The sequence below is a fragment of the Condylura cristata genome, unplaced genomic scaffold, assembly GCF_000260355.1.
Source record: "Condylura cristata isolate star-nosed mole 26May11 unplaced genomic scaffold, ConCri1.0 scaffold00024, whole genome shotgun sequence".
Taxonomy (NCBI): domain Eukaryota; kingdom Metazoa; phylum Chordata; class Mammalia; order Eulipotyphla; family Talpidae; genus Condylura; species Condylura cristata.
This window is the reverse complement of record NW_004567125.1, coordinates 33,402,199-33,425,097: the sequence shown is the minus strand read 5'-3', so window position 1 is coordinate 33,425,097 and position 22,899 is coordinate 33,402,199. Positions and strand designations below refer to the sequence as shown.

Below are 22,899 nucleotides of genomic sequence, written 5' to 3'. Positions count from 1 at the left end.
TAAAATTTTGAAATTGGTCGTCTTCAACCAGCCTCATCACACACGTGATAACCATACTGGGCAGCGCAGTTAGAGACAAATGGGGCGTCCCTGCCCAGAGGGGCGAGCAAGCTGGGGCAGAGCATGCATTGAAAAGGGCAGTTAAGACACGCTCTGAATGGGGGGAGGGCTCAGGTTTGCAGGCTGAGGTATCTTAGGGTGTTTTCCCCTACCCATTTTTTTCCTTCCCTTCCTTTCATGACTGGCCTACCCTTGCCGGAGAGGCCTCTAAGTCCAGGAGCTTCAGCCCAAGTCCCCAGGCCCCGTATTTCTGTCCTGTTGCTCTCCGGTACCCCCGGATAGCCCACCTCGGAAACCACTCAGTTGCGCCGCCCGCCATGTGGATGCGGCCCTCCCATGTCACTCAACTTCTTGCTCCCGCCCCCCGCCTTGCAGTAACCGTCGCTTCCCTTGGTTTCCACAGCGACGCCTCTGGGGGGCGGGGCAAGGAGCGCGCGGCGCCGACGCCTCCTTTTGATTGGTGGTTGGCCAAACCCCCTTCCTAACCTCCCACCTTGCCCTCGCTCCGCCCGCTCGGGTGGGTCTCGCAGGCTGATTGGCCAGCTCCATGGCGAGACCAGCTAGTCCTAGCTCAGACCGCCTTGCAGGCGGGGGTGCAGGTGGGCGCCCCGCGCGCTGATTGGCTGACGGGGTGCGCGCGGCAGGCAGGGGTGGGGCGGACGTGGAGCCGCGGTCAGTCTCGCGCAGCGGTCGCGGGCGCTTGAGAGACCCGTAACTGTGTCGCGCGCAGGTAAATAGCAACAGCAGCGGTAGCGGCAAGAACAGGAGTAGTCCGCCGTGCGTGTGTCAGAGAGTCATGAAGCACTATGAGGTAAGAAACAAGGAAAGGGGAGCTGAGCGGCCACGCACACCCATCCTTTTCTCTTCCTCGCAGGACTGCTGTGTTCTGTAACGTCCTGTGCCCCGCCGGTAGCACCGGAGTGCGCAGGCGCAGTGGGCGCGCGTTGTGCCCTGGGCCACTAGTAAATCGCAGCGCGCATGTGTGGGGAGGTATTTATAATTCTGCTACCCAGGCTGTTTTGGGGGTATCTTTTCTTGGGGTCTCCGCAGAGGACCTGTGAAGCTTGCAGATTTCCCTCAACTCTCTCAGCGAGCTAACTTGCAGACTTTAGCGAGGCAGGAGCAAGGGTGAGGAACCCTTGCTCCCGATCCGTGGGTGTCTTGTACATGTTTTGTACTTAAGCATTAAGCTTAAGTAGAAGCTTTGCAACCTATCCTCCCATGCACGCTGGCAGACCTTTGGACCTGTTCCTTAGGTCGGGACGTCCCTGAGAAGTTTAGGCGGTGAGGGAGTGCAGCTCCAGGGCTGGCTCCTGCCGAGCCACGAAGCTGATCTTGCTTTCTGGTAATCTAAGAGGTCGTCTGAGTTAACCCCTGCGTGGAGGAGAAATCTCATGCCCACAGCCACTCACAAAAGTCAAGTGTCTTGGGTCTCTTTTCCGCTGAAAATGAAGTCTTCTGATGCACTTATTCGCCTACCTAATAATATACTATGGTAATTTAAATTTTTAAATTGTTGCTAACTTTTAATTAACATTAAATAATAAACTTATGGCTGAAATCACAAGAATAATAATTGTGCCAATAAGATGCGCGTATCTTTTATGAAGTAGGAGTCTACTATTACTACTATTGTTCTCATTTTTGTAGATGAGATATTTCAGAGATATCAAGTGACTTGCCCAGTCTCCCAGAAAAAGGACAGAACAGAAATAGGAAGTCAGGACTCCAGAGTCTTAGTTGCTAGTATTCTCCTTCCATTTTTGAAATTGTAGTAAAATGCACATAAAATTTACCATTTTAAAGTATCCAGTTCAGTGACATTAAACACATTTGCATTATTATGCAACCATCAACACCATCCATCTCCAGAACTCTTTTCATCTTGAAAAACTGAAAGTTTACTCATTAAATAATAATCCCCGGCCCCCTCTTTACGCATCCCTGGCAGTCATCATTCTGCTTCTGTCTCTGTGTGAATTTGACATTAGGTACTGCATATAAGTGGAAGGAGAAATATTTTTGTTTTTGTTTACAAGCTGAATACCATTACCTCTGCTTGTCTCTATTATTAATTACCCAGAACCTTTGAAAGCATTAACCCAGAAGTCCTCAATCACTTTTATAAGATTTATTTTTAATTATTTATGCATACAAGAACTGGGGTGTAGGCCAGAGATGCAGTGGGTGAGAGGATTCACTGTACATGGAGTGGGGTGCCAAACAGGCATTTCTACAGACGCTACTGAGGGGGGAGCAGCAGACCAGATGGGAAAGGTCTGCTGTGCCATGTGGATCAGCTTCCTGCTGTGAGAGGGATAGCTTGATAGTGCTGAGACCCCTATACCACCATGGAGGCCCCCTCAATCACTTTTTTTTTTAAAAGATTATTTATTTATGCATATAAGAGCTGGGTACAGGCAAGAGGTGGGGGTTTAGGAATGGTGTGTGTGTCAGGGAGAGTGAGAGGATTCACCAGAAATAGTGGGAAGCAGAACAGGCAGATTGACCCTAAAATATACTGCTGAGGGGAGCTGTGGGCGTGATAGGAGAGGTCTGCTGAGCCTATGGGTCAGCTTCCTGATGGGGGATCAAACTCTTGCTGCAGTGGTTGGTGATAGCTTCATAGTGCTGAGACTTTAACTCTTGTGCCACCAGGGGAGCCCCCTCCCCTCAATCACTTTGACCATGAATCATAGTACCAAGAATCACTGGGTAGTAGTCAATTATCTCTCATGTTCCCTTGAACTTTTTGATTATAGAAGAAAGTTTTTCTGATGCAGTTTTCCCATTCAAACCCTGTTTGTAACCCTGGAGAAGAAGCCACATTCAGATGCAAGGTGGGAAATCCATGTACAACTCCATTCCAGCTTGGAGTTATTTTAAGTTTTGTCCTTAGGAGTCAGATAAAATAGACCTCAGAGGACCCTTGGTAGAAACTTATGTTCTGGAAACTGGCTTAGTCTGAGCCAATGACTTGGACTGGAGATCATGCCTTATCTCACACAAACCTTTTCCTTCCCAGACCCTCTCTTCAGAGTGACCATAGAGGAAGAAAATGTTATTTTGCAGCTTTCTCTGTTAGCATTCTTTGCTACTTTTACTAAGTGCACCCCCTGGGCACTTAGAATTTCCCTAAGGGAGGAACAGTGTCTCCTGGCCCTCTTTGCACAGCAAGCAGGTTAGTTTTATCTCAAGTGTTAGTTGCACATCAATAAAAGTAGCAGAGATGCTTTCACTCTCACTTAACCCTCAATTATCCACATCAAAGAATATATTTTCCTTTGACACTAAGTTAATGCTTTTACCCCCAAGTGACCGTCATTCTGTACCCACTCAGCCCCGCCATCCCCCCCTCCCCCCCAAGATCTTTTGGCTCTGGGAGAGACCTCAGAGATTAGGAAGTACAATTTGGTAAGGGATGGAAGTAATGATTAGAAAGGTATAGTATGTGCTCTGTCACACTCTTGTCTGATGTTAAGGTGATGAAGATTGCAGCTATAGGAGAGATGTGTTGTTTCAATGACAGCTTGCTGCTAATGTCCCCTCTGACTTGAGAGGAAAAAGTATTCCTTCAGTGGCTTGATTGAGATGAAGCAGATAGTACAGGGTATCCGTGGGCCTTGCCTGGACCTGGTTTCTTGGAAAGCCAAAGCATGCTTTGGGATAGTCTTGGGTTGGAGCAAGGTTGAGAGAAAACTGCTTATCCTTTTTATTCCAGACTACAGGATTTTATTATTTATTGCTATTTTTGTCATTGCAGGTGAGAGGTCAGAGTAATGATCCCAGTAGCAACTGGAAAAACAGCTACAGTATGTTGTATATGAGATGTTAATTCCTGGGAAGATCAGTCCCTCTTAGCCTACATGAGTGCAGGTCACTGCCCAGTATCTCCAAGTGGTTACCCCAAAGGTGAGGAAGCCTCGTGCACACTGTCCACATTGAGGATCTTACCCCCCTACTCCAATCTTTGTCTGCTTCCCCACCATTAAAAAGATTATTTTGCAGATAGTCCCAGGCCTGTAATATCTTGCTTTAGCTTTCTTAATAAGTATGTGAAACTTGTGGAGGAATAGTCCTAGTCAAAAGCAACCATTTAGAGCCAGAAAACTGAGTTGGAAAGTAAAGATTAAGAAGTAGAATCAGTGCACTGGGCTGTGGTGATGGCACACAGGTGAACTGGTGGTGGGAAGCCCATGGTGACTACAACTCAGATGAAAAAATGCACAAAATGAAGAATGATGTTAAAAAAAAACAATATTATAAAAAATGACAGTTATATAAAACATTTGTATGTTCTGAGGTTAAAAAAAAAAAGAAGTAGAATCATTTAAGGGTGCCACAGGTGTGGGCTTTGGACAGGCCTGGGCTGAGTCCTGGCTGGAAATGATGACATTAGGCAGGCTATTTTACTTATTCGAATCTTTCTGTGGCTGCTTCATGGAGAGAAAGCCATTCAGCTGTGAAATCAAAGTTTAATCTTAAAGAACATTGTCAAGTTATTAGAAATACATTGTCCTGGGGGTATCCATGAAAGGAGAGGTTCTCCATGTAGCTTGGGCTCATTCATTTTAACTTTGTGCATAATCCATTATATGAAAGAAATCTGGTTTCATTTACCTAGTCCTTTATTACATCTCCAGTTATCATGTTGAGTGGAAAACAAGTTGCAAAAGATGCTGTACAATTAAAAAATATACCACGTGGAGAATTATCTATACTATTTATATCCGGATATATACCTACAGAAGGACTGAGTGTAGTAAGAGTTGCGAAGCTTGTGGGAATTAACAAGCAGTTGGAGGAATCATTGCTTAGGGAGAGAAGGCAGGGGCAGGGGAGGCTTCAGTGATACTGTTTTATTTTTATTTTTTTAAAAGGATTCTGATGTAAATGGAGTAAAATGTAAATATCCATTAAACCTGGGAGGTGGGATTTTAGATATAAATGTCTGCTGTTCACTGAATTTTTCCTTCTGAGTTCTTGTGTACTTTTGAAATAGAATATGAAGTATTAAGGTTTTTCTGGCCTTGGAGTCCTAATGCTAATGTGTAGGTCTGTTTGACTTTTATGATTAAATGTGGTGCCAGTGCCCAGGCAGGTGTTGTGTTCTGAGATGGGAACTGCATGGATGCTTCACTCTCATACCTTCTGTATGCTGCACTGGACAGGTCTTCAGAAAATGCTTTTGGGATTGATTTTGCATTTGCAGACAGGTGGGGGCAAGGTCCCAGCTGTGCTCCCCTCTTCCTAGGCGATATTGATGTTGGATAATAGTAGCAGGGACAGGTAACACTTATGTGTCGCTTCAAAACCCCTGAGAGCCGGGACTCTCCCCTCATTTTGTGGATACAAGGTCACGTGGTAGAGATGGAACCAGAACCAGATCTGTGTTAATTCTCTTCCCTAGTGGCACCTGAGCTATAGAAGTGTGACAATAATGATGCTGCTGGCTGTGGGCAGCAGTTACTGAGTTCTGTAAGATTAGATGGGTACAAGAATTATTTATACTTTATAGATGAGAAACCTGAGAGAAGGTCACAGAGCCAGGTAGTGGAGCTGGTTTACCTGACTCATTTCTGTCCTTGCTGATGCTACCCTGAGGGGGCTGATGGTCACCCTGTGCTAGTCCAAGGATACAGTATGCCTGGAGGGAGAGTGGGAAGGGCAGTGTATGCCAGGACTGCAGGCAGAGGGGCTCCCTCTGGCCTAAATTAATTGTGTGGGTTGCTTCTTGGGGTTCTGGAAATGATGCTAGATTGGGACTGGAACATGGAAGCCAGGTGATCTTTCTTTTATTTTTTTTTAAAGAATTATTCCTTTATTGTTAGATTTTACTTATTATTTTATTTATTTTTGCATAGAAGAACTGGGGTACAGGCCAGAGGTGCAGAGGGTGAGATAGAGTGGGAGGCAAAACAGGTGGATTTACTGAATTACATTGTTAAGGGGAGCAGGGGCAAGACAGGAGGGTTCTCCTACACTCTCCCTTGCTGGGGATTGAACTCAGGCTGAGCTGTGGGCCATTGTGGTGCTAGTGCTGAGCCTTCACACTCTGGAACCAGTTATACTGGGAGGGCCCTGGGGTGAACTTTTTTATGTTGGCAGGCTCAGGCCAAGAAGCTGAGGGCCTGGGGTCTGGTTGGTGGAGCTGAGGCTTGTCGACACCTTGATTCAAAGTGGTAGTCTCCAGGTGAGTCCCTTTCCTCTCCCTTTGTGTTATCACTACACTTAGCCACTCCTTTGCCATTGGTCTTGGAACCTCAGAACCCTGGGTTGTGTGAGCTCTGGAACTCTTCTGGTTTGACCTCTGCACTCCACAGGTGTGAGCCTTGAAGCCCAGAAAGGCTGAACTTTCCCAGGACCAAAGAGACTGTCCCTTTTGGTTGGGCAATATTCTCACTGGGAAGACTGCAAAGCCTCTGGCTTTGGATCAGAGCCTGGTAAGATCCTTAACTGTCTGAGCAAAGTGTAGAACACGTGGGCAAGTTTTGTAACCTCTTGAACCAGTTTTCTCATCCATAAAACGGGGCCAGGTGTGTGCCAGGGTGACTAGTATTGCATCTGATTGTACATGTAGTCCACATTCAGGGATATCAGGTTGACAGCTTGAAATGTGTCTTGATGGGCGTGGGGGTGGTGGTAATTGACCAAGGTCAGGTCCCTTCCCCTTTCCAGCTCTATGTTGCTCATGGACCAGTATGTCACATCGTTAACACTCCAAGGGGTTTTGGTTCTGGTGAGCACTGCATGAACAGATTTGAAGAAGGTACTCAGCTCAGTATCAGTCACGGTATCGTGGTTAATACTTAATAAAAGGGTTGATCAACTTGCCTTCAGATGCCAGTGGTGCCCAGGTGGAGGAGTGGGGCAGAGGCAGGGCTTAGGTGGAGGAGGTGGGAGTCAGGCTGGTGAGAGGAGCCCAGTGGTGGGTGTGGTGGGAACAGAATGGGGCAACTGTTTCAGCCACTCTGGTGACTTGGGAATTCCCCTAAGTCCAGCAGAGTCTCTAGTAGAACTGGTTCCAGAGGACAGAGCAGGTGGAGGGTTGACAGCCCTGAGTGGGGGCGGTGTTTGAAGGGACTTGCATGAATCCTTGGACTTTCACTGATAGGCTTGGCTGGGTAAGAACGGCTAGGGAGCTTAAGCCGGTTGGTCAAGTTCAGGCTGGGTCTTAACTAACACCTTGCTGATGTTGACAGTGGAGACGGAGACTGTTTTTATACCTGGGGACAGGCAGAACATCATAATAGTAATAATAATGATGAAGCCACTTCTAATGTGGTGCTTCCTTGAAGTACTTTCTGTTACCCATGTAGTCTTCATAAATAGACCTAGGAAGTAGGTACTGTTTAACAGATGGGAAACTAGGGCACAGAAATGTGATGGTCACACAGCTCTGGTGATGGGCAGAGTTCAGATTCTGCTAGATGTCCCCAAAGTGTGGGGATTGGTGCACTGGGGAAGGAATGAAATGTGTGGTTATGAAGGACATGCTCTTCGAGGTTACCAAATCTGCCTTCAAGACTAAACCTGAGTGAGCTTCAGTATTCTCACCATGAAGCCGGGAAGGTGAGCCTTGTCTCTTGTGCCCAGCACACTTCCTGACTGTAGCCGTGATTTAATCACTGGGTGGTCTGATCAGTGGATAAGGACAAATGGCTAGGTGGATCGGGACAGAGATGACTTCATGCTAAATAATATGCCCATATGATGGAGGAGGGAGCCCAAATACCAAAGATTGGTTTTGATACAATGTCACATACCTTGAAGCCTCATTTTAGATTCTCTGCTCTTTCCTTCCTTGGTTAAGTCAGGGTACATCCAGAGTCCACTATTTAACTTAGAGCGACAGAAACCATCCCAGAGAGTGGATGCTGTCATCCCATGCTCACCAGAGCCTCCTTACTTAGGAGCACATCAACTTATTCTTGCCTCTCCTGGTCATATTGCCCCACCCAGTAGAGCCAGAGGGTCTTCTCCCATGTGAGGACTTTTGACTCCATGGCTTACATTGTTTCCTCAGAGCTTTTAACCACCTTCTGTTCCCTGCTCTCATTACGAGACTGTCCTTAAACTCGTACAGTCATGTTCTTGCCTGAGCATGTGCTGTTCCTTCAACCAGAAATGCCCTTCCCTCTGTTTTCCTCATGCACGGTCCCTTCTTATTATTGAGAGCACAGCTTCAGTGCCATCCAGGCAGGCCCCCGTGACCATTCAGCCTGGAGTATGACCTCAGCCTGGTTCATTGACTTCCTGGTCTGTGGGCTGTGGTTGTGTTTTCATTTGGATGTTCTTTCTGTCTAATCAGACTCTGAGCTCCGTGAGGGTAGGCACTCAGAATCTTGCTCCTGAAGCTTCCCTGCCATCTGGCCAGTGCCTCCTTGGTGAGCGAGTGATTTGATGCATGACTATTTTCTCTTTGTGGTCTTACACACATCGGGAGCAGGAGAGCAGGTATGGGGCTGGCTGCAGCCACCTGGATGGACCCATTGTCTCACGCATTGGGGTAAAGAGCTTCAGTGGCTAGTCCTTACTCGACTAGGAAGGCTTCATATGGTTCCCTGACCATCCACTTGGGGGTCCACTCCTCCCACAGCTGGCCTGTTCCTGATTGTCCTTTTGCACTTGGGCTTGCTTAGACTGAAGCTGCTCCTTACTGCACAGGTTGCTGGCAGGTTCTGCTGGTCTAGCCACCCTGTTATAGGCTTCACTTATGTTTTCCAACCATCACTTACTCATTAACTCACCACTTATTGTCGGTTCATTCATTCCAACATAGTTTTTACTGCATACTTGTCATGTACCAGGAATACTGGGATGAATGAACCAGCCTCTGCCCTCAGAGTCTTTTCATCTAAGACAAGGGGGAGGAGGTCTTTGGGGAAGGGAATAGGGACAGCATTTCAGGGGCCAGGCTTATAGCATTCCTGACATCTGTGGACTTTATCCTGATGAGGAAAGTCCCTTTTCTGTTGATTTTACCTTAGCTTTCAGAGGACAGTTTATTTTTAGGTTTTGGGGGTGGCGGGGGGAGGGGTAGAGGGAAGGGCTTCCATATGGCATTTGTTAAAGATTTGGGGTAGTTACCTAATTACTGGCACGTGAACTGTTCCCTGCCCTTGCTTCGCCAGAGATGGACCATGAGCCTTTCTTTCCCAGCCCTCTGAGGAATAAAGAAACTCTTAATATCCCCTGGTGACTGGCAGGCTGGCACGGCCCTGTCCCTGCTGGAAACAAGGCTCTTATGTAAGCAGAGCCCTAGGGCCATTCAGTTGGCCTAGGCCTGTGCTGTCCTTCTGAATTCTTCCCCCCCACCCCCTTTCTTTAAAAGGGACCAGGGGGCATTGAGTGGATCTGTGGGAATGATGTTTGACCTCAGAGTGGGGGTGGTTCAGACAAGTTAATGGGGGGAGGATGGTTTAATCCGGCACTGAGGCTTCATAGAACACCAGAAAGCAGATTGAACTGGAGGGGTTCATAGCTGGAGCCTCCAGTCCTGGGGGAGAATTGGTTTGCCGGATACATTAAGAAGGTTGGTCAGGGCAGCTTGTTGAATTGACATTTCCCTTAGGTGGGGCTGGGGAGCGTCTTTCTTTGGGTGGGGGGAGAAGTGATGATAATATCAGAATTCTTGGGGAGATATGTATAGTCTGAAATGTATGTTACTGAATACTGCTCATTATGGAGATTAAAAGTGTAATAAAGCCTCCATCCCAAGATAAACATTTTTTCTCTTTGGCAGCTTCATTTTCCTTAAATTGAGGTGCGTTTTAGGATTAATGATGTACGTTTTAGGATTAGTGGATGTCATCCCTCCACTCTTTCAACCATAGTTTCTTTTTAAACAATGGTGTTTCAGGTTTTGGGAACTAGGGTGTCTTTTTTATTACTTGCTACCTCTTGCCCTTGTCCACGCCGCTGGAGTCCGTGGCCTCGGTGGCTTCTGAGACCTGCTACTGTCTCTGTCCACGCGTTCCCAGCTGTGCTTGCTCAGCATCAAGGGACATCCTTTGCTTAAAGGTCAGACTCAGGGTGTTTGGCCTCTGCTCCAACCTCCTTAGCTGCTCACCCTCAAGTCTATTCCAGCCTCCACGTTCTGTGCTACAGAGCCTCATGCTGAGCTGCGCTTCAGCTTTATTCTGGATGTGGCTCGAATCACTTGGAAAGACATGCCTTGTCTGTGGCCTGTGGTGCTCTGGGCCCCCTGCCTCTTTTTTCATGGTGCCTGGTACATCCTGCCTCATGTTATGTGATAGAGGCTTTGTTTCTTGCCAGTCTCATCGTCTCCCAGTGCCCGGAACATTCTCAGTACATAGCTGTCACGTTGAGGTCTTTCTGTTCATGGCTAAGCCCAGAATCTAGCACAGGTTGGCACATGGAGGGGTTCAGGAAGCACTTACTGAGTGAGTGAAGAAGGAAAACTTCTCAGTCAGCAGAAGAGGTTTAAGGGCAGGCTTCCAGATGTTTTTGCATGTTGAGCTCTTTGCAGGCTTCTATGCAGCATGTAAATCGTTGGTCAGCGTGGGCGTGGGCCTCGACATCCAGAGATAGCAGATTCCCTGTCCTGCATCTGCTGTTCTGAGGAGTGCAGTCAGGCTTATTGGCTTACTGTTTTGTACTCGGTAGTTCACTGGGCTTAGGCAGCACTGCTCTGAGCCATGTGGAGATAGGCGGACCACAGGGCTGAGGCCAGACTGGGATCTGGCTGTTTTGCCCTAACAAGTAAAAATGCTTGCCCTCCCACTCAACTCCTGGGGGTCTACATGGGACTGAGAAAGAGTGACACCAGTCTCTGGGGCTGGGACTGGTTGCACCTCCGGGGGCCACAGGTCTTTGTACAAAAACAGGCCGGTGGTGAGCCAGAATTGGCCTGTGGACCACTGCTTTTCAGCCCCTCAGGCTGAGCCATCTATCTTGACTTACTCCTGTTGCCTCTTCCTGGGCACCCTTCTTCCACCTTTGCTCCCCTATAGCCTGGAGGGATCCTCTGAGAACCCAAGGAAAAAATAAATAGAAGAACCCAAGTCAGGTTACAGCCCTGCTGTGGTCAGAACTGACCATGACCCCAGCTGATGTGGAGTGGAGGCCACAAAGTCCTCAGCAGGTTGAGCCCGCACATGCCCTATACCTCCTGTTCCCACCTCCTACCCCTCACACTCATGCTTCAGCCACATGGCCTCTGCTCTGCTGCTCAAGCACACAAAAGCATGTTGCGTCTCACTGCCTTTGTCACCCTGATGGACGACCTTGCCAGCCCTCTGGGCCGCTCGCCACCTGCCACCTCCATGGGACTTGACTCAGTGCCCCTCACGGGTGCCTTTCTTGACCTCTTTATGTAGAACTGCACACCCCTTCACTGCCAGTTCCTGCCCCTGTTCCATGCTGTGCTTTTCCCGTGGCATGCGTCACCTTCTACACACTCCTGCTTCACTTAGTGATGGGGGCATGTCCTGAGAATGTGTTGTTAGGTGATATTGTCACTACAGATATCATAGGATGTAATTATGCAAATTTAGGTTGTATCACCTACTTCACACTTAGGCTAGATGCACAGCCTGTAGGGCCGCTCCCATCACTGCTAAGTAACATGTGGCTGTGTGTAACTATTGACTCTTCCCTTGGTAAAAATGTCAGCTCCATGTGGGCAAGGTAAAGCAAGAACTCCTGCCAGTGCCAGGCATGTAGTTAAGTTCCTGATACTGGTGAATGAGCAAGCCTCAGTTTCCTCAACTGCAAAGGGGGATTCACAGTAAAGGAGATAATTGGTGTGGAGGATGCATCTGGCACATTGAGGGTGTGTGGGAGGGTGTGTGGGAGGGTGTGTGGGAGGCGACAGCGGCTGTTGCTCTGTGTAAGGCAGCCATTTGGACCCCAGGCCCGGCTGTTCAGCAAACTGAGCTCACGGGGGTGGACTAACCTGCCTGCTGCAGGGATGGGGGTTGGCTCTGTCTGTTGCTCCTTTCAGCCTGTGTCCACAGGGCTCAGCCTCTCTGGTCTCTTCCAGCATCATGGCCTGACAGCGCCTTCCTGCCTAGAATGCAGAGATCAGAGGTGGTCACCAACTTTAATTTGGCCTGGGGGTGTAAGGGTGCAGATCTGGCCCACTCCCTGGTCCTAGAGCATGGAAAGTGAAAGCTAGGGACAGTCCTGGAGGAAGAGCATTCTTTTTCTAAGGAACAGAAATAATAGAAGGGTTGTGCCTGGAGCTTATTGCCGTGTGCCCCTGGGCAGGTGACTTAATGCTTTCCAGCCTCCTCATCTGTAAAATGGGTGACGGGGTCAGTGTGAAATGGGGAGGTTGGGTGCTTGTACCTTTGGGGAAGGGTGGATTGAGGCTCACGGGAAGACTTGGTGGGGGTGTCAGTCAGGTTAAGGGTGTTGGGTTTCTTCAAGCAGGGGCCATTTTGAAGAAAACAGCTCAGGTGACTGAGTGCTCCCATCTGTCACCTGGAGCTTTTAGACTTGTGGATTGTGGGCCTCCATCAGAGAGCTGTTTTCTTGCCTAGGTTTTCCAGGTCTGGGCAAAAATAGGTGGGGTTCTCTGCTAAGTGCCTGATGGTTATCTCTGTGAGGTCCACCGAGGAACATTCTGGTGTCCAGTTGGAGAAGACAAGGCTCCGGCAGGGTGGTTGTGTGACTGGGCTCTGCAGCACTGCTCGTGCTGGGTGTTTGCACACCCCTCTGGCCCTGCTTTTCCCGCCCTTGGTGGCCTTAGCCTGTAAGGAAACATGTAGGAACTATCTGGACAGTTGCTGACCTTCTGGGCACTTCTTTGGTATCAAGTGGTGGCAGGTGTGAATTGTGGGGTACAGGGTGCTGAGTCTGAGGAGAGCAGGCACTTCACAGGACGTGCCCTATGGAGGGGTGGTGTTCCAGAGAGTCTACCATCAAACTCCATCTTACGCTGGAGTTGGAAGTGTCAGAAGAAGGGGATGTTTTCCAGATAATCACCCCCACCCTCCACCCCATTTTGGGGAAACTGTATTGAATTATGGCAGAAAGTTGGGGCTTTGCGCCCGAACTAGCTGGGTCGCTCTGGCATTTTATGGCCTTGTGCTTCAGGTAAGAGCCCATTGTTTCTGAGCCCCAGTTTTTGAGCCACCTAACTGGCTCTTTAGTTGGGTGAGGCCAGGTGAACCATGCAGGTTAAGGTCTCAGCACAGTCGGAGACAGGCAAGCATCTGCTAGTATTGCTCCATGGTGGCGCATTCAGGTGGGCCTGGCCAAAGTTACTCTGGTGTGCTCTACACTCTGTAAACTGGGTTGGGTGCAGTGAGCAGCTGGCCAAAGAATGTGGGGTAGCTGAGCGCAAGACCCAGGTCTTACTGTATCCGTTCAATGTTCTCTTCATTTTAGTCCTTCTTTGGTCACAGAGGCCAGCTGGCACCCACACACCATCCAGACACCCTAAGAACACCTTCCAGGGTTAGATGCTCAGGAGCTTGGGTATTGAGTGGTCAGTCTGTTAACCCTTCCTAGCCTGGATGACATTCTGCCCCCACTGCAGCAACCCTGCAAGGTAGGTGCAACGGTCCCAGGTACTTTGAGGAATTGGGGTCATTAGCTGAGATTAGTGGGGAAGGAGGTATTTCTGACCACCAGCGTAGCCTTTGATCCCCTGGGAGCCAAGCCCAAGGTCTTCTCAGGAAAGTGGGAGGGCAGGGGATATGAAAGTGCTGCGCTTCAGTGCTGAGCTAGGGTCCAAACGAATGCCACGTGACGTTGTGACTCACCAGGTGCTGAGGCCTCTGTCCTATCACATCTAGGCTCCTGTTGGGCCTTTTGTGACTTGTCTATAGTCCTAGGTTGCACTGAGCAGGACTTGCACCCACAACAGGCCTCTTGTGCCCTAGCCTCAGGAGGTGTTGCCACTAGGGTGCAGTTGTCCTTGAAGCGCGGGCCATCCCACATGAAGCGGTCTTCAAGGGCTCTTTCCTGACAGGCAGACCCTTGTAGGGTCCTAGCTGTCCTGTGCCATCTCTAAGGGGCCTTTGCAGAGCATGTACTATTTGGAGTGTAGCTCTGGAGGGAGGATGGCTTCCCCTAAACATAAATGATTGTGCTCCTTGGGGGCACCCTTCACCCCTTGAACTGGGCTTCTTCATCTGTGAAGTGGAACAAATAGTTCTGCTCCCTCTGCCACCTTGAGGATGAAAAGGGAGGATGGGATCTACCTGTGGGAAACAGCCACAGTCCACTCCGCCCACCCCCATTGGCTGTGTGCCATGTTAGGGCACATGTCAATTCCAGGTGGGGGAGTGGGATGATGCAGATCCGAATCCACGCTGACCCTGAGGCCTGCTTTGGAATGTGGACCCTGCCTAAGGCTTCTGAGTGTTGCTCACAGATTGGAGGCCTGTGGGGAGTATTGGGACAGTGGTGTTTCTAAGATGGGGAGCAGAGGCCCCAGAGGAGCTCTGGACTCCTGGCTCACAGGCCTTGCGGCACCGATGTCGGCCAGGGGCTGTGCCTGCCCACACCTCCTGCACAGGGAGCAGCAGTTGCAGACTTGACTCTTCTAACCTGGGCATGGGTGTCTGCCTTTACCACTGCTTCCTACTTAGTGCTCCTCCCTTCTGGGCTTGTCATCAATCAAAGACTCCTCCTTCCTCTCATCTCCACATCCAAACCATGAGCAGATTCAATCGCCTCCATCTCTGTAGCCTGCCTGGGATCTCACTTTTCACCTGCTTGGTGGCTGCCTCCCTACCCCCACCCCCATCACCACCTCCTTCCTGGTTTCCCAATTCCCAGAGGCAGCAGGTGAACACAGCAGGTCACAGTCCACTTCTGCTAGAACTGTCACGGCTCTAGCTAATTCAGTAAAAACTAGCATCCTCCCCAATGCCCAGGGCCCTGCATTGCCTGTCCCTTTTACTTCGTCCCTGGCATAGGCCGCTCTGCCCCCAGTCTCCCCCTTCTTACTCTTTTCTGGCCTTCCTGTCCTCAAGCTTGTCTGCAGTCTAGTCTCTCAGGTCCTTTGTGTGCCTCTGCTCAGGATGCTCTTCCCGGATTGTGTTTTGTTCCCTCACTTCCCACTGGCCTCCACTCAGATGTCCCTTCCCTGACCCATTCTGTCTAAAGTGGTCATCCTCGTCACACTTGACCCTCTTCCAGTGTTTTTCTCCACAACTCTTGGATACAAAACGTGTTGTCTTGGTGCTCCCCCACCACTGAGCACATGTGGAGTGCAGGTTCATGAAGGCAGGGCCTAGGAAGAAGGGAGAGGCCGGAGTGGATGAAGGAAGGAAGGAATGCAGGACAGTGGCTGAAGCTTCTTGGCTGGTGAGTGGCAGAGTTGGTCGGTCGAGTGCTCACTTTCTTGGTCCACACTGCATTTTAGTTGTCTGCTTAATAACCTTGGCCTTGGGACGGTGCCTGGCCCTTCTGGAGCCAGGCTTCTGTGGCACATTTCCAAGCAGTGGGAGTGGAGGCCGCTGCCTCAGGGAGGCAGTGAAGAGCCAGCAGCCTCTGCCTGCAACCTTGGGGGGAGGGGGGGGTGAGCCCAGCCCCGGGGCTGTCTGCACAGCCCCGCCTCCCTCACCCACATGTGTAGGCTCAGCTCACCATCACCAGTGCTGTGGGGCAGCATCATATGCCTCTCTGAACTTGGTGTCCTGTAGCCCTTCATGGCCATGGTAAGGCTTTGGGGTGAAGGGGCCTCCTCCCGGCATGTATGCCAGTGCTATTTTGCTACTGTTGGTCCAGTAATATTTCTTCTTTATAATAGTTATTCTAGGCAACTTATATTGACACACTTTTTTTGGTACTTAAATTCAATGTAACCCTGTGAAACCCATTTTTTTTAGATGAGTAAACAAAGGCCCAGGTTGGGTAACTTGTCCATGGCTATGTAGCTAGCAAATAGATGAATGTTTTTGTTCTCACAGCTTCCTTATGAGGGGACCCCCTGAACCTGTGGTGCTGCCTCTGAGGGCCCAGGCAATGTGGAGCCCCTTCTATGGGGTTCTGATGAAGAAAGAAATTGAGCTTCCTTCCATAGGAAGCAGAGCTGATTGGTTCTCTGGCCCTTTCCCGCAGTGTAAGATGATTAGAGCCAGGGTGGTGTCCAGGAGCCACTGTCAGACTCTTTGGGGTTACTGGAGCCAGGAATGCTCCCCCTGTACTGGCTGCCTGCCACTGTTTTTTGTTCTGGCTTTGGGGTGTGACCTGTATTACCTTGGTGAGCCCAGGTGCCTCACAGGTGTTTACGGGCACAGACTATTCTTAGTGCCTGGAGAAGACTGAGAATAGGCAGCGCTTCCTCGGGAGCTGTCTGAAGGCCTGAGGAGGTGGGGCTGTAGGGGGATGTGTTCCAGGCAGTGGGAACAGCATGTGCAAAGGCTTCTACAGTTGCACAACAGCTGTTTTTTCCATATTACAGATGGGGACTGTCGCCAGAGCTTTACTTTCCTGATGTCTCTGGGCACCAGTGCTAGCTCAGAACAGGTGCCCCTCTTCCTCCCACTCCTACCTTGATCAGCTGTATCTTCATGATCACGAAGATAGTGAAAACTGCTGGCCCTGCTGCTCGCCAGTGGCTCTTGGTGTTCCCTTCAGACTGGGGGAGGCTGAAGTCTGGCCTCATGCTGCTCCTGCAGGGTGGGACATGGCCCCACCCCTTGTCCTGGTCCCCAGCCTGCTGTGTTCTGACCTCCGCTGCCACGAGTTTCTGTTGGCTGGGCCCCGGAATCTGGGGCCTCTGGGTGAGAATTCTTCCCGGGCTAGTGGAACTGTCATCACAGAACCACCCTCTGGCACTCGGTGCCAGGGCTCCTGCTGTCCTTGTCCTCTGTCCATTGTGCCTGAGGCCATGGGGACCACACCTCTTACTTGGGGCCAGAGTAGGGAGCTTGGGTCACAGCCCTTGCATTCAAGTGGCTCCCTCTCTTTCCCCCAAGCCCCCCAAATTCCCTCCTGCCCCATGTTCCCTCTGAAGGGCCGCCCTTCTCTTGGCCTTCCCAGGGATGGGGCTGGGCCTGCTGCCTCCCCTTCTCCCCTGCCTGGGTCTCTGCTCAGTAGCTGCCTTCACTTCTGACCCCCGTCCTCAGGCACAGAACATGGGGAGGGTGGCAGTGGTGTGGGAAGCTCGGCAACTAAAGACGGAGATGCATAGGACAGTCCTCACATTTTGGGGGTGGGAGTGGGGGAGGGCAGTGGGGAACCTTTTTTTGGGGGATGGGTAATTGGAATCTCTTAGCTTCTCCTTTAAAATAATACTTTTGAGCTGAAAGATCATATTAAAATTCAGCATTTTAAAGTGGTTAGTGGTACTCAGTACCATCATCCTGTTGTGCAGTAATCACCTCTGTAGTTCCAAACTTTTCAATACCCCAAAGGGGACCAGGTCCCCAGTAGCTGACATTCCTATTCTCCCTTCCCAAACCCTGGCAACCACAAATCAGTCTGCTTTTTGTCTCGTTGGATTTACATATTCTGACTGTTTCACACAAGTAGATGACCCTTAGTGCCTGGCTTCTTTCACCTAGCATAACTTTCATTTCACTTTTTTTATTTTGAAAGAATTACAGAGGCATAGGGAGTTGCAAGAAAGCACAGAGAGGCCCTGGGTATATCGGGTATATCTCTCCCCCCCCCCCCCGCACCTTCCCCCAGGGTCTTCTGATCCTTTCTTGGTGAATATGGCTGCTGGGCCCCTGAATTTGGGGAAAGGGAGGAAGGAGCCCCCGTTGCTCCATGACTGAGCTGGCACTGCCCCCACCCAACAGCCCTTCAGGCTGGGCTTACCTCTGAGGGCACTGGCTGCTCCTCTCCTTTGGCTCAGCATTGGCCTGGGTGCGGTGGTGGCAGCTGGGAGCTTCTCCCCTCCTGGTTGTCCCCTCCTGCTGCCTAGCTTCTGAGCTTGTCCCCCTCCTGGCTGCCCAGCTTCTCTCCCAACAGCGAGTTAGGGCCCCGATGGTTGTATTCGCCTCCTGGTCCCTGGTCTGGAGCCCGAGGTGGGGGGAGAGAGGTAGGATTTCAGCCCTCCCCCAGCAGCTGGCCAGCAGGGTGAGGGGCTGGTTGTATTTTAAGCTGTTGAGTGGTTCAGCAGGAACTCGGAGGCCTCTTCTCCCAGTAGATGCAGTGCTGCCTTCCTGCAGGTCACTTGGGCTCGGAAGGCATGTGGGCACTGCCCCTGGGGCCCAGGAACTATTAATATACCTGCAGCCATGGAGCAGGCCCACACTCGCGGGGGCCCTGCTGTTCTAGTCCTTTGTGGAGATTTCTTCATGCTTCCTTTCCCTCTCCCTGGGATCCCCGGGTGGGGACCAACTCTTGGGCAGTATGACCAGCTCCCTCTCTTTGACTGGCTTTGTTACCCCTGTGACGTGAGGGGTTGAGTAACCTCCCCCCCATGCCACACTCTGTGCAGTTTGGAGTCGACAGTATTATCTTTGATGCCGTGGATGATAGGGAGGGATCTTCTCTTTTGTCCATGGCATACCCCTGAATTGAGGCTGATAGAGAAGTGATTCCATGGAGACCGCTAAGTTCCCTGCCTCTCCTGCTGCCATTGGAGATATATGAGGGAACCCCTTTCTCCAGTGTGGTTCAGGCTGTGGGTAACTCATCTCCTGGACCCTGGGTAGGTGGTTGTGTGCTTGAAAGAGCCCTGGCGGGAGCTCTGCCTGTTTTGAGGTTTTGTGTCCTGCTCCTTTTCCCTGTTCTGCTCTGGCTGAGGGCTGACTGAGGGCCCACCAGGGCCATAAAGTGTCTTCAGCCCCAGCTGCTTAGGGTCAAACCTGGTCCTGCCTGCCACAGCCCCTGTCTATAATAGGACGTGCGGTAGAGAGTTCTGGGGCCTTCCATGGTTGGTCTGATCATGAGCACAGCTGGGCCCTCTCCAGCCCCTTGCGCAGTTTGCCCCATTTTCTCTCACTGGCTTCCCCCTCACCCAAGGCAGTACTTCTCCCATTGCCACTGTCTGACAAATTGTTAGGGGATTTAGGGGGAGCAGAAGGCCAGGCAACTCAGGGAACCAGAGGTGTCGGGAAGTAGGGGTATGTGCTTAAGGCTTGGAGGGGATCCTGTGTTGGGCTGACAGGTAGGAAGAGGGCCTTAGACAGGCCTGGGTGGGAAATGGAGAAGCAGCTCTCAGGGGGGAGGGGGCTGAAGCTCGGTCAGCCCAGCCTTGGGGCACATGTGGGAACTCCTCGTTTCCTGACCCTTTCCACACTTAGAGAGAAGCTCTCTGCACCAATAACTCTGGAATTTGTCACCTCCCTGGGAACACAAATGCACAAGGAAAATAATCCAGAGTGTCTCTTACAGCTCAGAAGGGGAAATGGATGATCTATCTTACGGATTCTCAAAATAGCTGGGATTTTTCCAAGCCCAGTGAACTCTGAGGACCTGAGCTGGGCACTGGGGCTTAGGCTGCTGTTTAGCCTCTTCTTGAACCAGGTGGGGGGCTTGGGAAGTACCTCCATGCCTGCCTCTCGGTCTTACTAGCCCTTAATGCTGTTGGGGGGATATGTCCAATCGAGAGTCTCATTTTCAGGACAACTTGGGCCTCTCTCCCCCCTCCTCCGCCCAGGTCTGTGTGTGGCTCCTGGGGGCGCAGTCTAGGGCAGTTTTATATTTAGCCAGGCCATGGTTGTGGGGCCACTCAGGTTACATCTGCACAGAAGCTGGCACTGCCAGGGCAATGTGGGCACCTTTCCAGCACCGCGGCAGAATTTGATCTTGCCTGCCTGGCCCAGAGCTGCCCCGTGGTGGGGGCTGACGGCCGGCAGCCGGGGCCGCTGGCTGAGGCAGGCAGAGCGGTGCGGCATGGACCTGAGCATGAGCGTGGTGGCCCGGGAGGCCAGCCAGGGCCTTAGCCCTGGCCTCAATGGCCTCCCCCGGCCCGTACCCCCCAAGATAACAAAGAAACCTAAGAAGGCTGTTCTCTTCTTCGAGGTGGAGATTCTGGATGGGAAGACCCGGGAGAAGCTGTGCTTCCTGGACAAGGTAGGACGGACCTCAGCTCCACTAGGCCAAGGGCACTAGGCCTAGGATCCTGCTACTTCCGGAGGTTCTTAGTCGTGGGAGAGGGAAGTGAGCTTCCAGCCTATGTCTTGGCACCCTACCTGCTGCCATTTGTGGGGTGGAGGGTGCACAAAGGGTTCAGTTTCTGGGTTTGCCTTAATGAGCGTAGGGCAGTGGTCAGCCCTAACCGCTGGGTGTGGCTAGGAGCTGGCCTTCTCGTTGGAGAAGTGGTGAAGCAGCTTCAGTGGATCCTGCAGGCCTCTAGGGTTTGGGGAGGTGGAGTTCTGAGACCTGCCCCCTACTGAGGCAAGACCTGATATTAAGAGATATGTCCCTGGGGAGACCTTTATTCTGGGGGGACCTGTTGATGTGGGTGGGAGGGCATGCCGATTATCAGGCCTAGTTCCCATGCTCACATCACCTGGGGTCTCCTGACCACCTATTAAAACAGTTTTGGTAGGGCCCTTGGACTTTTGGTCATATGGCCAGGGGCTGGTCCCTAACCCTCCTTCCTCCCAGAGCAGTTCCCCAGACCCCTAGTCTGTCCCCCTTACCAGGAGGGAGCCTGGATCATGGGTCTGTGCTTACTCACGTCCCTGTGGCCTGTGCTTTTCCCAGGTGGAACCCCACGCCACCATCGCCGAGATTAAGAACCTTTTCACCAAGAGCCGTAAGTCCAGGGCCCAGTCACACTGCTCCCAGGTGGGCCCCAGTTCTGTGTGCCTCTCCTTCAAGGGCCTGGGGAGATGCTGCCAGCGTGGCCCAGGCCTTTCTGGGTTTGCCCAGGTCATGCACCCCCAGTGTTGTCATCAGCAGAAACGCCCTTGCTGTGCTCTGGGAAGGACATTCCGCCCCTGCCTGTGCTCTTCCGGCTTGTGTCCTAGAGCCTCACAGGGCTTACAGGTCTTGTCATGGAGGCAAGAGGAACTGTGGGGGTCTGGGGGCCCATTCAAGTGCATTTGACACCTGCTCTTTCTGCAGACCCACAGTGGTACCCCGCCCGCCAGTCCCTCCGCCTGGACCCCAGTGAGTACTTCTCTGCTCAGAGGTCCCTGCTCCCCCTGGGTGGGGGCCAGCAGGAGGCGGCTCTGGCAGCCCCTGAGCCCTGGCCTGCCTTTCCACAGAGGGCAAGTCCTTAAAGGATGAGGATGTTCTACAGAAGCTGCCTGTGGGTACCACAGCCACACTCTACTTTCGGGACTTGGGGGCCCAGATCAGCTGGGTGACGGTGAGTTCCAGCTGTCCCGCTCCCAATGGCCTCCTCTTTAGTCTGCCCCCTTGGGGTGACTTATCTTGCCACTCCCTCTATGCCCCTAGGTCTTCCTGACAGAATATGCAGGGCCCCTTTTCATCTACCTGCTCTTCTACTTCCGAGTGCCCTTCATCTATGGTCACAAATATGACTTCACGTCCAGTCGACACACAGTGGTGCAGTGAGTGGGTGCAGGAGGGAGGGGCGCTGGGGGTAGGGACTAGCAAACCCCCCTCCCCTGCTTAACCTGCTCACTCCACAGCCTTGCCTGCATCTGCCACTCATTCCACTACGTCAAGCGCCTGCTGGAGACGCTCTTTGTGCACCGCTTCTCCCATGGCACCATGCCGCTGCGCAACATATTCAAGGTGAGCCCCGGGCCCCCCACCTCTGCTCACCCACACCCTTGCACCCTCCTTGCCCCTATCCTTCCACCCTTCTGGGCCAGGCCCCATCTCTGCCCTGCTTTTTCAGAATTGCACCTACTACTGGGGCTTTGCCGCGTGGATGGCTTATTACATCAACCACCCTCTCTACACACCCCCTAGTAAGTGGCCTTCAACCCTCCCTGTCCCTCCTGTCTGAGCCCTGCTTAGGCTTCCGCTCACGGGCCATCCCTCTGCTTTCTGTTCAGCCTATGGAGCCCAGCAGGTTAAACTGGCACTGGCGATCTTTGTGGTGAGCAGTCTGGGGTAAGCGGCGGGGTTGGGGAGTCTGAGGGGACCTTGGCTGACTCCACTCTCCTGACAGATCTGCCAGCTAGGCAACTTCTCCATCCACATGGCACTGCGTGACCTGCGGCCAGCTGGTGAGTAGTTAGCCTGGGACAGGAGAGGGTCAGGCTGCTTCAGGGTCCTTCTCACCTTCCTCTCCTACCCACCAGGATCTAAGACCCGGAAGATTCCTTATCCCACCAAGAACCCCTTCACGTGGCTCTTTCTGCTGGTGTCCTGCCCCAACTACACCTATGAGGTGAGGGTCTGCCTTGCTCATCTCCCCACCCCTGGCTTGTGGAGGTCCTTAATGGGGTGCTGGGCTTGTCAGCTTTTACAGTTTGAATCTGGAGCCTTCATAGGTGGAAGCTGCAGCCTCTTTGGGGGTTGGAGGATGTGTATGGCTGGCTTGTGCTGTCAGGGCTGAGGGGCAGCTTCACCGTGCAGTCTTAGGCATGGTAAGGTCTTCACAGAACCACCAGCCCTGCCTGCCCTCACCCTGCTGTCTGCCCACAGGTGGGGTCGTGGATCGGCTTTGCCATCATGACACAGTGTCTCCCAGGTGAGCCCACGCCCCTCCCTCAGTGTCCCTGTCCCCCGACCCCTTGACCCACTTCCTGACATTTCTTCTTTCCCCAGTGGCTCTCTTCTCCTTGGTGGGCTTCACTCAGATGACCATCTGGGCCAAGGGCAAGCACCGAAGCTACCTGAAGGAGTTCCGTGACTACCCACCGCTGCGCATGCCCATCATCCCCTTCCTGCTCTGAGACGCTTACCCTACCTGGGCTGGTCATGCTGGGCTCTTGTCCCTCCATCCCAGTGTTTCTGAGGAGGCCAGGAGTACTCTCAGCACCTGGAATAAAACTTGCCATCTCTAGCCAGACTCAGACTCTGCATGTT

General features: G+C 51.8%; 1 protein-coding gene across 2 annotated transcripts; it reads left to right on the top strand.

The window, feature by feature from the left end:
- Positions 1–710: 710 nt before the first annotated feature.
- Positions 711–22,882, top strand: TECR (trans-2,3-enoyl-CoA reductase). Of its 2 annotated transcripts, XM_012729103.1 has the most exons (13): positions 711–871; positions 19,966–20,016; positions 20,653–20,704; positions 21,016–21,060; positions 21,159–21,262; positions 21,352–21,467; positions 21,549–21,654; positions 21,761–21,833; positions 21,921–21,964; positions 22,037–22,094; positions 22,170–22,258; positions 22,516–22,561; positions 22,639–22,882. In XM_012729103.1, exons 1-13 carry the CDS (start codon positions 857–859, stop codon positions 22,764–22,766), a joined length of 927 nt encoding a protein of 308 aa, XP_012584557.1. In that variant the 5' UTR covers positions 711–856; the 3' UTR covers positions 22,767–22,882. The 2 variants fall into 2 exon arrangements, with proteins under 2 accessions (XP_012584557.1, XP_004688291.1); XM_004688234.2 differs by lacking the exon at positions 711–871 and having other exon boundaries at positions 19,781–20,016.
- Positions 22,883–22,899: the final 17 nt, after the last annotated feature.

Bases quoted from the DNA above. Each gene is read 5' to 3' on its own strand.
- TECR (XM_004688234.2), top strand. From the start codon at position 19,837: ATGGACCTGAGCATGAGCGTGGTGGCCCGGGAGGCCAGCCAGGGCCTT. The intron at 20,705-21,015 runs GTAAGTCCAGGG...CTCTTTCTGCAG, and splicing joins GAACCTTTTCACCAAGAGCC to ACCCACAGTGGTACCCCGCC. The intron at 21,468-21,548 runs GTGAGTGGGTGC...CTCACTCCACAG, and splicing joins AGTCGACACACAGTGGTGCA to CCTTGCCTGCATCTGCCACT.